Source organism: Amphiprion ocellaris, chromosome 9 (assembly GCF_022539595.1).
Source record: "Amphiprion ocellaris isolate individual 3 ecotype Okinawa chromosome 9, ASM2253959v1, whole genome shotgun sequence".
In the NCBI taxonomy this organism is placed as follows: Eukaryota; Metazoa; Chordata; class Actinopteri; family Pomacentridae; genus Amphiprion; species Amphiprion ocellaris.
The window spans coordinates 17107240-17124681 of record NC_072774.1 but is presented as its reverse complement, the minus strand read 5'-3'; the positions used below and the strand labels follow the sequence as shown (position 1 = coordinate 17124681).

The following is a 17442-nucleotide window of genomic DNA, read 5'->3' as shown; positions in this document are numbered from 1 at the left end:
TCAGTGTCATGGATAAACACAAACTAAAATCTGAAAGCTGACGCCAACGCACACACACACACATGCACACAGAGTAACCAAATCAAGCTCTCATTCATCAGAGCAGGAGAGGGTCCAACAGGCTAAATAAACTGAGCGAGGCAGAACAGTTTGACCAGTCATATGATATTAAATGTATAACAGTCTGCAAAGCTCTGACCTCGCCATCTGATATGGAATATATATAACAGTCAGTAAAGCCGTAACACATCAGTGCCGGGTTGTAGAAAAGGGTGAACCAATCCTCTAAGTGTGTTGTAATAAAAATCTAAAACAGACTCCTATCAGAGGTAAATATTAAGAGATTCCTCACAGTCAAGCAAAGATCTGAGAACCAGAAAAAATACATTTACATCACAATAATCGAATGCCATCATAGAGATTAAGAATTTTATTATGGTAATTTGCAGCATGACAGTGCTTAGAAATCGACATCCAACTCGCATAAAAATCCAAGCAAAACAGTCTGTTTTCTATTTATTTATGTGTAATTGATAAGTGTTTAGGCCAAAGGCCATCAACCCTTTGATCTCATCTTGAAGCATTTTAGCTGAAACATTATTTGTTAATGCTTTCTTCGAACAGTGCAGTGAATGCATCTGCTACTTTACTGCTAACTCATATCCTGCTGCTGTTTTGTTATAGCAAAAGCATTTTTTGTGCATCAGCGACCCATGCTTTATCACCAAAGTTGGCATACTCCACATGCATCACTGTTATTGTTCACTATCATTTCAACGACACAATCACTTACATTCGGCACTCTTTTTAAGTGGATAATTTTTAAGCCAAGTAATCTGTGTTTGGAAAATGTTGCCAACCAGCTCATAAATGTTGATGGTGATCACAATATGTTTTCACTTATTTACACACATCACAAGTAATTTGGGTTTCCATGTCTAGCTCAAGCACATTTGGACATGAGAGGAGGAGGCGAGGACAGAATCATCATCATTTTGTGTCAGTGCTGACCACTCGACTTACAGTCATCTAGTCAAAATCCTACAAAAATTGATATCAGAGAGAGAAACCAACAATAGGTTTACTTGTTACATTAAAACTGACCATAGAATTTAATTATACTATTTGTTTAAAAGACTTTGATGCAGTCACTTAGATGTTTCAGCCAATAATCCTCGTCTAGGTTGAGTGAGCATCTTTGGTTGCACATTCATCATCACAGATGTGCCATGGCATTTTAAAACTCATGTTTACAAAGTAAACATAAAGGTACAGAAAGGTCTATTTAAAATAAATCAATTTAAATCAAACCCATTATGTTGGTTTAAAGTGTGTATACTACACACTATTTAAGTATTTTTATATTCCCCTCCTTTCTTTGAAAATGACTCATTGAGATTAAGAATCTCTTTTAGCTACAAATTTTAGCTACTTGACCCAGATACACAGAGGCATAGCTTCACAGGTTACAGATATACAGACATAACTCTATTGATATTAAGATTAAGAGTGCATTACAGATTTTTTTTTAAATGATGTCACAAGTGTATGACGATGATCATTCAGGGTCAATGTGAGTCCTAACATGTACATACAAATTTGTCTGTCTCCAACTTCTGTAAAGGTCTTTTTAACTCACTTAGTTCAATTAACTATTTAAGATTCTGACATTTTTTCAACTGATTGCAAGCAAAGAGGACGGCCGACTTATTTTTTGGCTATAGATGCTAAGAAAGCAGATCAAGAAGAGCTTTATAAACTTGAACATACGACTGACCGAGTCTACAATTCGAGCGAATAACATGCAATGGTGAGAAAATTATTTAAGATTTGCAATCAACCTCAGTGCTCCTTGGTAGACTGTATCCAATACATGTAAGCATGTAAAGGAAATAACAAGCTTGTTGCTATTAGTAATGCAGTGTTATCGTTTATGTGAGGGTTCTCTGTTTCTGGTGGGCTTTGTGTAATTTACTACAGTATGTGCATTGCAAGGCTGTATTTGCACAGCCAGGGAGAGTTGTGAAGTCAGTGTTTCCACTGAGATATCTAGTCTGGAGAGTCTCTTGACAGTGGTGGGGGGCACCTAGATAACAAACAGCTGGGACAGAAAACTACACATGTATAACTTACACCCACACAGTCTGTAAGAGTTCTAAAGGATATGCCTCAGCCAGAGGGAAGGGGAAGCGTGCTTGCACTTACATTAAAGTGAGGTACTTTCCCATCAAACCATGTGTGCGTGTGTGCGTGTGCATGTGCATGTGCATGTGTGTCTGTTTTGATCCGTCCAGACAAGCTCTGCAGTGAGAACAGATGCCCTGAAGATGGTGAAGCTTTAGTCAGCACAGCTCACTAACCATCGGCAGCTGATGCTGTAGAATGACATCAGATAACCTCAAATAACTTTGTAATGCTAGAGCCTACAGATGCATACTTGAAAATATGTGGGTTTTTTTTATAACATGCTTTTTCTCATTTAAGAATATAAAGTCAGCAATATACAGCATTCACACTAAATTACATGGACAGTTAGATGAGGTATATTGCATCAAGACATTTAGACAATTCACTATAACCCCTTTCATATTGGAGGTTCCTGCACTGGGACCAGGATGTATCTGTTATAAATAATACAACCTGCACCATATTCAAATGTAGCAAAGTGTGGCACATCAACTGCAGTACTACTGTGACTAAATTTGATGCAGCGTTTGTTGTGCTCAGTTTCTGCTGAATCACATTAGGTAGAGCTGCATCTGAGACTCAGAAAACTCACTTTGATCATATGTCTCATTCGAAACTGTGGGTATATGTTGTAACTATTTTACGTTATGATATTTTATGCTTTGGATTTTATTTACTTACAATATCCTCTTTTATTGTAAGGAACCTTCTACTTTTGTCTTCGAAGGGTGCTTAAAAAATTATAATTCTAATAACATCACTGTTAATGACATAAAGAAGTGAAGTGAAATCAAGGTGTAAAAAGAAAACCTACTTGTAGCTTTCGAGCTGGCGTGCAGAGGACACGGTGAGGAAGCTGTCTGTTCTGGAGTTGTAGGCCAGTGGCCCCGGCAGCAGAAAACCAGGGAGGAACCTGCCAAAGGAGTAGCTGTCCTGTTCAAAGAACATCAGCATGCCATCCATAGATTGGATACACAGGGAATGGTGACCTGATGGAGAAAGAGGGGAAAGGAAAGGGGACAAATATTTGATCGTATTCCATTGAAACCAAAATCATACATGCTGTTGCCATTTATAATATGATTTTTAAATTTAGATTTTTTATGAAATTCCCTGTATGCCGTTTGTTACTGTGGTCTTACAACTACAGAGAAATTTACTTTGAAAACGCATCAAAGTGTACATGTTTGCCTCTTGGAGTAATTTCTCCTTTAGAGATAAGGGCAACAAGAATACCAAATACCACATGCACACTCCCCCGTGACTCATTTACTTAGCTGATTAATTGATAAGTCAAACAACAACAAGTTACGTGCTTTATCAAGGAAAAATGTCAAACATTCTCTAAATACAGCATCTCCAAATGTTTATGAATGCTTTCCGGTGTTATTTGGAGCTGAAAAACTGAATATCTTTGCTTTTTGAATGCACTGTTAAAATGTACCTTCGAACTCCGGGATGTTTTGATGGGTGTTTCTCAGTTTGTTTTCTGATATTTTACAGACTAAAGGAATAATAGATCACTCACTAAGATTGACAGATAAATCTGCAATAAAGACATGATTGACATAATTCTGGGTTGGTGTACATCCAAAAGCATACATTTCATATAGCAACAGGTCATGTGTTCTAAGGCATGAAAGCAAGCAGGATTTGAACTTTTCTCCCAAGCTTTCCTTCATCCTCTTCCATCACTTTTTGTGTGAACAACCAAGTTCAACACCATGAACATCTTTGAAGAGTGATTATCTCAAAGTGTGCTCCATTATCCACAATTCATCACGCCTGGTCGCTCTCTGTGACAGCAGGCTTTTAGCTCCACCATTCGAAACAGGTATATACACTTTGGCCTTTAGACAGGGTCAGACAGCATAGCAAACAACTTAGCTCATCTGAAGCACACAGCTTTTTATACTGTTTTACCTACATTCCTGTACTTTTTTTGCCTCAAAGACAGTGTATGCAAGAGAAACAAGAGTAGCTGGTAGCTTAAAAGGCATTGCATTTTTGAGTTTCATATTCTGTTGTATGGCAGCTCTCACTCTGCTGTTTAAAAAAAAAAAAATGAAAGACCAACAATCCTAAATGTCTTTCATGGCTTCTGTTTTATTTCAGCCGTGATGTCGTGTTGTGCTGCAAGGTACATTTTTCCCTCTGGCTGAATCTGATATCTCCATTAACACCTCCACACACACATGTACACACACACACACACACACACACACAGACACACCTGGCTCCGAGTATGAAAGTGTACCAGAGTGTGTGTTTATTAGCAATGGCCCGATGCAAGACATACTAAGCCCTGACACACAAAACACACAGCAACACACATGGTCATAAAGCAGTGGGGCTGTGTGACCAGAGAACTATAATTAGGCCTCAATGCGCTATTAAAACTCACACTGCCATCAACTAGAGGTCAGGGAGACAGCCACCTACAGCGCAACACACACACACACTTAACATCTATCACCAAGGATTTAGACAGAAAAGCCGCACACTACTACACACCTATCCTGCGTAAACACATGAGTGTGTGTGCGTGTCTGTGTGTGTTTGAGTGATGAGTGGCCGTTCAGGGTGGCCGTTAACACACTGAAGGACAAGGTCTCTCACACCACGAACACGCCTTTTGAATACAAGTGTGTTAGAAACAATGTTTGATAATGAGCCAACAGCAAATGTTAAAGGAGAATGTCTACGTTGCAAATGTGAGGATTTGCATTAGCACTCGTGTGCATTTCTGTGCGTGCGTGTGTGTGTGTTTTTAAGGAAAGGTAAGCTTATATGAAACACAGATTATTCTTCTTCTGAAGACTGAATGCATTATACTCATTTCAAAATTGCTGATTACAAATGTCTGCTGTGCAACTGTCCTTAATGTGGAAAATGTGTGGAAATAGACAAGCTCTAGGCAGTTGTGGTGTTGACAGTGTCTTGTCAACACTAGAATTGTGTATTATTTTGAATTATATCTAAACCATGATGATTGCCATTTAAATGTAATTAAATTAAAGCTAAAGCTTTACTGTCTGCTGATTTAGGCTGCCCGAAACAGCAATTTCCTCAAAATAACAGCATAGTTTTTGGCTTTTTGGTAAATTTTTTAATATATGATCTGTCTTGTCACGTAAAAGTTGAATGATGTCCGTTTTCTACTTGCATTTGTTTTTTCTTGGGAATTATGATAATGACAGGTAACATAAAAAATGCCGGCAATATTACGAATGCCATGTCATTGAAGACAACTTTCTCCAATGCATAATGCATATCACTATTTTCATGCAAAGTCTACATTTTATCTTTAATGTACAAAATATAACATGACACTTCATAAAGATTGTTATACTACGATGTGTTTGGAAATGTTTTAATTTATGTGTTTGTAAATTCCTAATAATTTCCTTGGATATTTCGCGAAAACAATGCATTTGAACTTCTTATAGATAAAATCGAGAGTCTTTCAGTCTGGCCAGGTTAATGTACAAAACATAAAGCATAGAATTTACCAGAATAGTGCAAATGTATCACAATTTTTTGAGAAAGAATAATTAAATTTTCAACTAAATCTCATTTATATAGTGCAGATTCACAACATATGCCATCTCAAAGCGCTTAGTATAGTAAGGGGCAGACCTTTCTAATTCTAAACTGAGAAGAGAGAAAATCCAACAATTCAAAGTTGCCTTTGGATTCCCTATGAACGACGGTGGGAAGGAACGAAAAAAAACACGGGATAGGGAGGGGAAAAAAAAAACTCAGACATAACCAGGGTCAGGGAAGGCGGCCATCTGCCTCGACTAGTTGGGTGAGAGTGGGGATGACGGGGGTGTGGATAGCAGGAGGTGTTGGGGTGGGAATACAAATATCTAAATTGGCAGCCTCAGAACATTGTCACTTTTGCCATCATTTTCTGCATACCTATATCACATCACACACTTCTCTCAAGGAAATGTTCAAGATATAACCAGGTAATTCTTAGAAAACAACAGAACAGTAAAATAAAGAGTGGCAGTGTTTTCACAATCTGCATTACGTTTCAGGCTCATGGAAATACATCAGTTCAGAGCAGCAAATCAGAACTGAAAAAAAAAACACCAACATAGTCAACTTTTTGTTTCACCAGCTGTTTCTTTAATATGAAAAGAACATGACTCCAAACACAGGTGGCGACCTGAGGAGCAGACTTTCCTCCCAGACAAACACTTACCGGATTTGTCAGGTGTCTGGTGGTCATTTCCCACCCTGTAACGCAGTACGAGGGTCAAAACAACACACACTCAGACAGCCTGACAGTGCTCTGGATCATCAATAATATAGAAAAGTGCTATGTACTGAAAATGAGAGCCAAGCTGTGCCATAATAGCAACTGCGCACATGTAATTTCACACGCCCACACCTAGGTATAACGTGTCAAAGAGCCCAGTATGAGAGCGCCGCTGCTCAGACACAGTGGAGGAAACAGGCTTGTATTAGTGTCATTAATAAGACATGTTGAACAAGCACACCGAGCGGCCAACAAAGCACAGAGGCTGGCTGCACACTGCAGTGGGCAGCGCCTCACCTCTGTGTGTGAGGGAGAGAATGTGAGAGTGTGTGAGAAAAGGGAGAGAGTCTGTCGGTACATGTGAATGGAGGCATCTGAGTGTGCCAATTTGCTTTGTGCATGAGTGTATGTCCATGTGTCTGTGTGTGTGACTATGTGTGTATGTACTTTGTATGTGTGTATGTGTCTGACCAAAGCTCGCAGAAGACCAGTCCATACTCTGAGTGTGTGTGGCCTGAATGTGACCCAAACCCAAAGGCAGCCCAGCTATTAGAGCAGTATTAGTACAGAGCTGCTATTACGGTGCCTACAGCACTGCTAAATGGCTGCTATTATAGACCAACACACACTCACGTGTAAGAGCAGACACGACTTGCAAAAACACTCCCACACACACACACACACACAGTTGAGGCTTTCCATATCCAACACACACTTTGAATGTTGGAGTGCAGAGTGCTGTCACACACCATCAGGGCAAGAAACACACAGAGGAAACTCGATTTTCAGACATTCAGCTGGTTTTGCCTGGGAACGGCGACCAACACTCTCTATTCAGTAAACTAGCGTAGAAAAACACCCTCCGCTGTGCGTGTGTGTTAATAATTATGAATGTGTGTATGTGTTTGCTTTGTAGCCAATCAGCCGTGAGATCAGCTCAATTTCTTGTAAACTATGTGAAACAGTGAGGAGAGCTCAAACAACGAGCAGCTTCCTCAAATCAAACACACCCAGATCAGCAATTAATCTGATCTTAACAAGGGCATGACCAATAAAAATACCCCTTCCTGTATGTATATAGTCAAATATAACACACATAAGTTATGAATAAAGCAGCGGTTTCTATTACTGGCAACTTGGTTTTAAAACTGAATCCCGCCAAGATAAAAATAATGGACAGCAGCGCAAAATAAGGTATATTATGAAACACAAGCAGCCTAACATTTTAATTATAGAGCATGCTAATTAAATGTAAGGGCTCGCTGGAAGCCTAGTGGTTACGACCACTAATCGCATGTCATCACAACATGTCTGGTTTGATTATGGCTAGAGAACTTTATTTGCGTGTCATCTTCCAATTTTTTGCCATGTTTCCAGTCTGCTTCTACTGTCTAAGCACTGGGGAAAACTCCTGTTAAAGTCTATCATGAATAAAAACAAGGTTGAAATGTCAAAAAAAAAAAAGAATATAGACAGTAACCTGGTGATTTGGATGCAAGGTTGCCGGATTATTAACATGTAAAATATAAAGATAAAAATATTTTTGCTAAGCTAACATTGTGCATATTTGTTTTTTTTTTTTTTAGATTTTTCTCTCATCTTTGCTTTTATGTCATAATATTTTTTACTTTCATATACAATATACTGTGACACTGACAGGTTTCTATTTTTTCCAAATGTTACAGTTGGTACAGTTGACTTACTCGCACTTTAGAGAACCAGTGTGAGCGGTCACAAGTAAATGCTCCATCGTTCTGAATGCCACAAGAAAAGAGTTAAGGCAAAATAGCAGCAGCGACAAATGTAACTTGCACACCGTTCTGCTGAAGTTCTTCTTAAGCAAAACAATGGATCTGTACTAGTTCCAGAGGCACTATTCTGCAGCTGAACTCTGACCTACCTGCTGAGAGGTGGGAAAAGGGAATTCTTCCCCATGCATATAAAAAAATACAGAATTGTATTAATTTAAGAAATACAGTGGGTACAATCTAAGTGCAATTCCAGAGCCTGTACTGCTATCTAGTGGATGAAGTAGGAAACAGCAGGAATGGAGAGGATGACTTCAATTAAGGAGAGGAAAGAGTCTTTTTAGTGCACTAAAATGTCTGTTTATATGTGTGTGTGTATTTGCATGCGTGATTATCTTGTGTATTTTGTGTTTAAATGTGTGATTGTAACTGTGTGATGGTATGTGTGTACTTTAAGGATCTCTGTGAGGACCAGATTGAGTTTTAGACCTTAAAAGTGAAGACATCTTGATTTTCTGACACACCCTCAAAAGGCCTATGTGAGTTGAGGCTTGATTTTAGGAATAAGTTTAAAATTTGGATAAAATATGGTGGTATGTATTTAATTGTGATGTTAAAGGGCTAGAGAAGGCCTTATGTCAGTGATTGTCCTCAAAACGAAAGAAAAGTAAAAGCGAGTGCATGCTGCATTTTGCATGCATGAATATCAAATTGTACAGTTTTATGTGTTTTTCTAGTGTGGCCATGCAAACCCTCATTGACACACAGGACAAAGACTGCCTGGCAGTGCCGTTTGTTCCAAAGCGTGAGATGTGTTCAAGCTTGCTTGACATCTCTAAGACCTGCTACACCGAGTGGTACTACCAGAAAACACGTGAAAACACAGTCACACTTATTGGTTCGTGGTATGTGCTACCCACGTGTATTCAGTATATGCCAAGGTATTGGTTTTAATGAGCCCACACTGTTCTTTCTATCAATCAAGTACACACACACACATGCACGTGCACACACATGCACGCACACAGAGACAGACAGACTCTCTAAACATGGAGCGAATGACGGGTTCACCATACCAGGCCACACAGTCTGGCAAATTCTCTCTTCACACACACACCTTGACAATACAGCCTTTATTTGGAAATGCCATTTTCTCTCCTTTAAAGGGGGTTCCCCATCTGTCCGTGTGTGTGTGTGTGTGTGTGTGTGTGTGTGTGTGTGTGTGTGTGTGTGTGTGTGTGTGTGTGTGTGTTTTTCTTGGATGCTGACTGCTCGAGGGCTTTCCCCTACTTGGTTTTTCCAAAAGCCCAATTGACTAAAGAGAGAGCAGCTACATGACCTCTCTCTCTCTCTCTCTGTCTCTCTCTCTCTCTCTCTCTCTCTCTCTCTCTCTCTCTCTCTCTCTCTCTCTCTCTCTCTCTCTCTGTCTCTCTCTCTCTCTGTCTCTCTCTCTCTCTCTGTCTCTCTCTCTCTGTCTCTCTCTCTCTCTCTCTCTTTCTCCCTCTTTCCCTCCCTCACTTTTCTTACAGACTTTAGTTTTTTGTATTTGTCCAGTGCTGCCAGTGGCCACTTTTGCCAAGGCAAATGCACAGATGTTCGTTCACTCTCACACTCAGACACAAGTATATGTACTTCTATATGTTTGTGAGGACACCCATTGCTACAACATACTCCCCAACCCCCAAACCAAATGATAACCATCACAATTAAATGTCTAGCCCCTATAGCTCTATTGCCAGCCACTGTTTCTACTGGACATAAAGTGTTCTTTAGCGTAAATGACATACATGTGTAAGCGTGACGTATAGCACTACCGTCAGAGAGGCGTTACCAAGAGACACAAAAAATCGTCTGTGATTGTAGGACACTTTTATATGTCTTATCTGTTTTTGAAAATTAGGGCCACAGCTAAGCTTTAATCCTCATCTAGGTATGGACTGTGTACTTTACTTGTACATGAATGAGGCTTTTTCAGGCCAATGTTTGGATAAAATGTACTCAAGTAATATTGGTATCTGGAAACCTCATGTCACAAGTCAAGTTGGCTGGCAATTATGCCTTATGTCAGCTAAAGCACATATGTAAAGCATAAAATTTAAGTTGCTACCTGTGACTCCTCCAAAAGTGCCATACGTCATATTGCAGGCCGTTCTTTGGAGGTTATGCTCATAAACCAACTTCATCTGGTATTGGTCACCGTGCTCCACGTTCCCTGCAGTTCCTGCATATACACAGGTCAGAAAAACACAAGTCATTGTGCTCATTTAAGGTGTGAGGAGATATAGTGAATATAAGAGGAAAGTGTTTATTTTTTATATGGATTGAATTTGTGTCGATGTTCATTACCTGAAACAGAGTAGACTGACAGTTTCCTGGGATGAAGAACAGCCAAGTGAAGAAGTTCTGAACACCTGAAAGGACAGGGAACGATAGGTTTTGGCACAATACAGCCAAAATCCAAATCATCGTCGACAATACCACACAAGAACTGATGGTTAACAATAACCAACAAAACTGAATCATTTTGCATCTGCCAGAGCCCAAACTTCCTAAATGACATGTACATTATGTTGGATGTACACAAATTTCTACAAATATACACAGAAATCTCGACCAGAACCATGTAGCTGTAAGCTTGATAAAAGTTTTTCAACAGTTGCTACAGAGCTTCAGCCCTGCAACTGGTGAAGATACAGATTCTTCCAGAGACATTCCAGCAGGGCAGATGTTTCCTGCCATTGTGGTCGAATCCATGTTCTCAGCTATCCACCCTTATTTTAAAATAATTGCTGCAACAGCTGGTGTATTTATTTAAACATTGGTTATGGTTGAGGTGTAGGTGATATTCCAGTGACGCTGATCCTAGATTTTCACTTATTTACTTCACCGCACACCCACAGAGAAGGAGTCTGTCCATGTCTTGGACCCAGAGCAAATGCCGCCGAACCTTCTACCGCTGTTGTTATGTTTGTTGAGAGAACAACAAGACGAGAGCAGCAAACTGGATCCCACAAGTTTTCTTTCTCCCTTAAAAAACCACGCCAGTCAGTGCTGAAACAAAACCTTTCACCATCTGCCCACCTCGGTCTGCCCTAACAATATTTACAACGTGCTTCGTTGTCGAGGCCAGCTTCCAAAATGCCCACCAGGCTCTGAAGAATGTTGTGTAGAAAAACCGCAGGTAACTAAACACGATGTCTTCCAAACAGACTGATTTAGTTGGATTCTGCTCCCAGTGTGATGATGTGGGAAGCCTTCGAAACAAACCACAGCTTTTCCCAGAAACCTTGGTTTCCAGTAGGTTCTTGTGCAGCCACAGTAAGGCAATGTGAGGTATTAGTGTCGAGATTAACAGTAAAGCAAGACAACAACTCTGTCAGAGTTCTGACTTCAATTCCTTGTGTAGTTTAACAGAAAAGTGAAGGTGTTTATGTCTAATTTACTGTGTAATTACTGCACCAAACGATAACTGTAAAGTGGAACAGACCGTCTATGTATTCTTATTTACTGTTTTACCAAATTAGAGGCTTTGAAACTCCAGCTGCACCACACAATGCTGAAGATATGATTACCACAAAAAAATAAAAAAAGATTTATGTAATACAACCATTGGCAGATAAGTGGCCCAGTGCAAGGCTGCAGATACATTTGTGGCACCTTCTTGGCATAAGTATATGTTTGGCACTGTGATAGGCTACAGAAGTTGCTTTTCACGTAAGGTGAGAATTCTTGCAGTTTGTCTCTTTTAACATTTTGTGCTTTTGTGCTCATGTGGCAACACAACATTCTGCAAAATTTACACAGTGCATGTCATTCTTCTCTTGCATGTTATGCAATGAAACTCTATCAACCACTTGTATAAAAAAAAAAGAAAACTCTCTTTAACAGTAGTTACAGTAAAGAGAGGTGCCTGAGGTGATTGGATTGGTTACACATTACAAGTAATAGATTTTCAACATGGAAAGATTAATAAAAGTATTTTTTTTAATTAAATGTATGTAAAACATAAATAAATTCAGGCATTTCAACAGTATTGGAGTTTCTGTTATTCAAAATTTTGACAGCAAGATTTATATTTTTACTGCACAGTTGCCTGATTGCTTATGGATATATCTCTAACCATCATTTCTGCTGCACTGAACCACAGCCAAGTAGCACCAGTGTGACCTTTGAGGAAAAAAACACTCACACTTGAAGAAAATTGGCCTGTATTCAAATCATTGACAGTGTGAAGCTCCACAATGTGAAACAAGAAAAGCACTCAGAAAGCCCAGTACTCCGTCACGGCTGTTCAGTCTTATCATTTCCAACGGCTGAAATCTTGAAAAAGGTTGTGGCAGAAATCACGGCGCTATAGAATGTACCCACAAACAAAATGACCTTGCGTTGAGCACAGGCGCTTGTTATGCATGTGTGTACGTTATGTACGAATTACCGAATCGCGTGACCTAAATATGTAGCAGGTGGCGGGAATTGATGGGACTGGGAAACACCCCCACAATTTAATCAACTGTTTCTTCTATCATTTCGGACAGATAAGTGCTGATAAGTCCACAATGGTCGATTTTTAGTAGGATCGTAATCATGTGATCATCAGCAGACAGCTGACGTAGTGTTTACTTGTTGTCATAGTTACAGTGATGCCGTGCCACTATCTCGCAATGATACAGAAATCTTTAACAAATCCGTGGATTCCGATTATAAGCCACATCACCACCAAAATCTAATCAGTTGGTCCTTGTGTCATTTCTGACCTTCCCCGAAAATTCATCCAAATCTGTTTGTTCATTTTTGAGTAATGCTGCCAACAAACAGACAGGCCGATAATTAAACATCTTGCTCCATGTTCCATTAAAAAGTTTCAGAATATTTCCCAAGACAGTCTATAGCAAAAGCAGATGATGGTTATACAGATGCCAATTACAAGCAACTATGAAACAACGAAGACTGATTTTCTGTTCATGTCCCTGAAATTTTCTTGAGCCAGTTGATTGAATTAACTGATATTTCTCAGTAATAAGAGGCATAAAGTGAGACATACAAAAATGTCCCTTGATGAGGTCAAATATGCTACTGTGTTCTTACTTTTATTTTTTAATGTGAGTTAAGCTGCTGCATCTATACAGTTTGCTATGAGCTACTTTTCACAGACCAAGTACAAGTGCAGCTATAAATATCTGTGGTTTTGGAATGGAGCAAGGGTGCGTCTTAATCATGTATACCCTTGCTTTAATTATAATAGAAAAGCTCTATTTATTCTTTCAAAAGATGTTTGCTTTCATTCTCTTTTTGTATTCTACTTGTTGCTCTAGTTCTGAATGACTCTCTGGTACAAAATCAGGGTACACACTCACTTCATTCCTTATGTCTCATTATCTGTCACCTTCCCCCACATTCACATAGTTTTGGACGTAACAGGTCATTTTATCATCTGTGCTCCAAGAAAACAAGTCATTTTTTCTGGAGACATTTGCACATTTTGCTTGACCTTGATTTGGAGGTGGCCAGCTCTTAAGATTCAAAAATGCATTAACAAAGCAGGATGGGGCCCTTGGTTTCCAACAGCTATGCTAGCAACTCAGTGGTTAGCCTGATATTATAAGCACAGCTATGTTTGGGCTGCTGGGTGGCTGATAGGTCATGGTAAATCATAAGTAGGGACAGAACCTCCTGACAGTCTTGGTTTGGGGTTAGCATGCACTGTAGTGAAAAAAAGACATGATAATGTGGTGGTAAGTAACAGCAGGGATGGTTTTTTCTGTGAATGAAAAAGCAGCGCATTAAGTTATGAATGGGTGTTTCTGCCCTGCAGTTTAAAGAAAGGCTTTATTATAGGCTATACTATGAATGCTTATAATTCACAGAAGGTCACGACATAGAGTTAAAGAAAGACCTGTGATTCATTACTGCATAGAAGCACACATATGTAGCACAGAAGAACTGAGCTTTCGATTACAGGATGACTACTCTGTGCGTTCTGGCCACCCGGACGGCTCTGAGGTTCAGTTCCTGAAGCAGACCAGTCTCTCTGTTAACAGCACAGTGTCCTTGACAACAGAACCCTCTGATGGCCTCTCTAAGCAAAAGACACTTCAGTTATGAGCATCAATTAAATGGCTATGATTCCACTTTCTTTTTTTTTTAACATAGCTTCATACAACACTTTAAAGCTGCACTGACCAATGATTAATGTTGTTGATTAATGTCTTTTCACGGTTTCTCTCCTGTACCTTGCTCATCTTGTTGTGCACGTGCAAAATGCAATTTTTTGCTTTCTGCATCAAGCAGTTGCAGCCAGATGTGTTTGATTTAATTTAAGTTACTTTACAATTTACTTTCGGCAATGTGACTACGGAACATTTGCATATTGCAATGTAGATGCAAAAACAGCACATTGTGCCGCCCTAAACAGAATAACTACCAGCTTGGCAGCTCAAAGAAACATTTTTGTGAGTATATTTTAGTGTCTAAATACTAAGTAAGTCATTTTCATTTAGCTAATATCAAAATAACTTAAAAATAAGACACAATGTGACAACAGACAATCCAATATGGCTCCAGCACGTCCTTTCTGCTTCTTATGTTGTCTTGACTCAGTTTAGCACGATATACTTACGAGACAAACTTTCCCACTTCAACCTGGATGATTGCATTTTGAAGCTGGACTTCTAGGAGCTGAGCATCAGCTATACCCGTTTCGCTGGACTTATTGGCATGTGGGGAGAAGATTCGCAGCATCCCCATGTAGCTGCCCACCACTATCTTATCTGCAAAATTACAAACACACAAAAGGACAATTGTGGTGAGAACAGAAGTTATTACATACTGACAGCAGTCAGACTTTCAAATCTTTCAAATTTTGCTGATGCTGTCACTGCAAAGGGAACAAAAAATGAAATGCCTTAGTAGGGCTCAGTTCTTACTTTGTAACCAACCAAATCATTTGTCTTACATAACCTGCAGTAATCTGGTCTAACCTGAGAAAAATGGAGGTAAATACATTATATCATTATGCAGAGAAGAGAAAAGTTTTATTTTCTTTCCTGTGAGTTGTGGCCATGTTTTGGCCACTTCAAGACTGCTTACATACTAGCACTACCACTGTTCAGGGAAAAATCAACAAGGATGTGCAATGTGTTTGGTCAATATGTCTGCTTTTTCATATAAATTTGGCATAAAGCCATAAAACGAAAATCAGAATTGGAGATAATCCTACTCATTTTAACATCAGTAATTATGGTCTCACTGGGACTAGTTTATATTTACTGTTGTTGACTGGCAACATGCTCAGATCAGCTGATATTGAGATTAAGAAATGTGGGAAAAAATGTTTCAGAGTTAGGCAAATGGAGATACAATACAGTACTTTCCTATATGTGTGCACAACATGCTTGACTTTGTTGTGAGAATACAGGCACAGCGCTCACTTTGTAACTGCATGAATGTGTTTTTACCCATACATAATCTTTAAATTGAAAGTAATGTACTAAGGACATATATGGTCTCAACACAGATTTCAGATATGGTCTTGCAGTCTGTATACTGTGTGATGCTTGATGTATCATTTTTCTCACTATACACTCACCATGTCCAGTGCCACTGTTGTCCACGTCCCCAACACAGAGACATCCCTGATCAAACTCCTCCCCTTCACCAAGCGCTGCTGACCACCAATCACGGGCCTTGAACAGAGACATGCTGCCTCTAATTGGATGGAGAAAAAAAACAAAGAAGGAAGGGTTAAATTCTGTGAATGTGATATATAACTTTTATTGGTCATGTTACCAGTTGATGATCCCAATTGTAGCATTAAGATAAACTATTGCTCATCTTAAACATGAGCAAAAAAGACACAACGAATATATGTATGTCATGAAAGACAACAAGTAGAATTACATTTTTAAAGCATACATATTTATTATGACATTAACTTGTATTCATGAGCAGCACTTGCTGGAGTAATACTGTGGTAAAGTGACTTGCTCAAGAGTACCGCAGTAGTTAATGAAGAAGGGATAAGTACTACTTATTCATGTCTGTTTCCAAATTTAACCTGCTGGCACAATATCAAACCACTACTCCTCTGGTCACTACAAAAGCACTGTGGATAATCGGTCCAATCAGAATGGTAGATTTTGAACCCCTGGCATGGTGACAGCTTGGACCAGTATCCATTTGGTCCACTAACCCAGGAAGCTCTAGTGCATTACACTGACAACTGCAGCCAATTGGAAAGAAAGCAGCCAGTTACATGACCTCAGGATTGTCCGTGTGAGCTATGAAGGGAGAATGAGGAGGGGGGGTAGGTGGGGCAAGCAGCTTTTCTACTTGCTAAATGCTGAGCAGGTGGAACAGGCAGCTAATCCAGACACAGAGAATCCCTCCTATGCACAGTACACTGCCATACAGGCCTGTGTGGGTGGTAAAGGAATATAACACCTTGAACTCAAAGATTTTTCATAAAAGAGCAAAGTTTAAAAGGTTTTATGGGAGACAACAAGACTGTAAGTCATGGTACACAATCTCACCTGCATAATTCTATTATCACAACAACATTATTTCCAACAGGCTTACAGTATTATCCAGTCACTATCTGCATGACTTTGTACTTCCTGACTTTCCTTAGGACAATCTCTTGCGCATGACCTGCACTTTTGACAAATTAGCCCATCCACTTAAAGGTGTGAATAACCGTAAGTGTATTTAAAATTTTCCTTAACTAATGTTTTTAGCATGGAAGCAAGTAACTGGCCCCTAAAGACGTTTTTGCTAGGGTCAAAGGAAAATCGCCACAGCCAAAATGATAAGAAATAAGAAAAAGGGGAAATATACTGTGCATTGTAATAGACCTTTTTCTTGCCATGTGGTCCGAAATAACAGAAGCATGCATAGACTTCTGTCAAATAAGGCAACACAGCTTCTTTGCCTTTACTGTACAAGGACCAAACATGCTTACAGCCAGGCATAGTCATCCACCAAAGACCCATTCTGAGACCCTGGAAGTCAGTACAAAATTCATAATAATACACTTGATGCTTGATAATACGTGTCAGACACCAAACAAATAAGAAGAGTAACTTTCAGATGGAGGGGTTCAGGTTTAATTTCTTGTGTTGTACGGTATCCTCTTGTTGCTTATTTTAAGCATTCACTGGCTCGTGGGGTGTTGCTTCTGGCCAGCACTGTTTTCTGACGAAATGTTTCTCCATATGTATCAATTAATTGTCATATCCCATC

At 39.4% G+C, this 17442-nt stretch overlaps 1 protein-coding gene across 2 annotated transcripts in view; it reads right to left on the bottom strand.

Annotated features, from left to right (window-relative positions):
• Positions 1 to 17442, bottom strand: part of bbs9 (Bardet-Biedl syndrome 9) — a 179320-nt gene that overhangs the window by 161028 nt on the left and 850 nt on the right. For both annotated transcript variants that reach the window (XM_035948795.2, XM_023271681.3), the window contains exons 2-6: positions 15791 to 15909; positions 14822 to 14972; positions 10552 to 10616; positions 10313 to 10426; positions 3002 to 3176 (exon numbers count right to left, since the gene is read on the bottom strand). In XM_035948795.2, the coding sequence (XP_035804688.1) occupies positions 3002 to 3176; positions 10313 to 10426; positions 10552 to 10616; positions 14822 to 14972; positions 15791 to 15902 (617 nt within the window). In that variant the 5' untranslated portion in view covers positions 15903 to 15909. The remainder of the gene's footprint in view (positions 1 to 3001; positions 3177 to 10312; positions 10427 to 10551; positions 10617 to 14821; positions 14973 to 15790; positions 15910 to 17442) is intronic.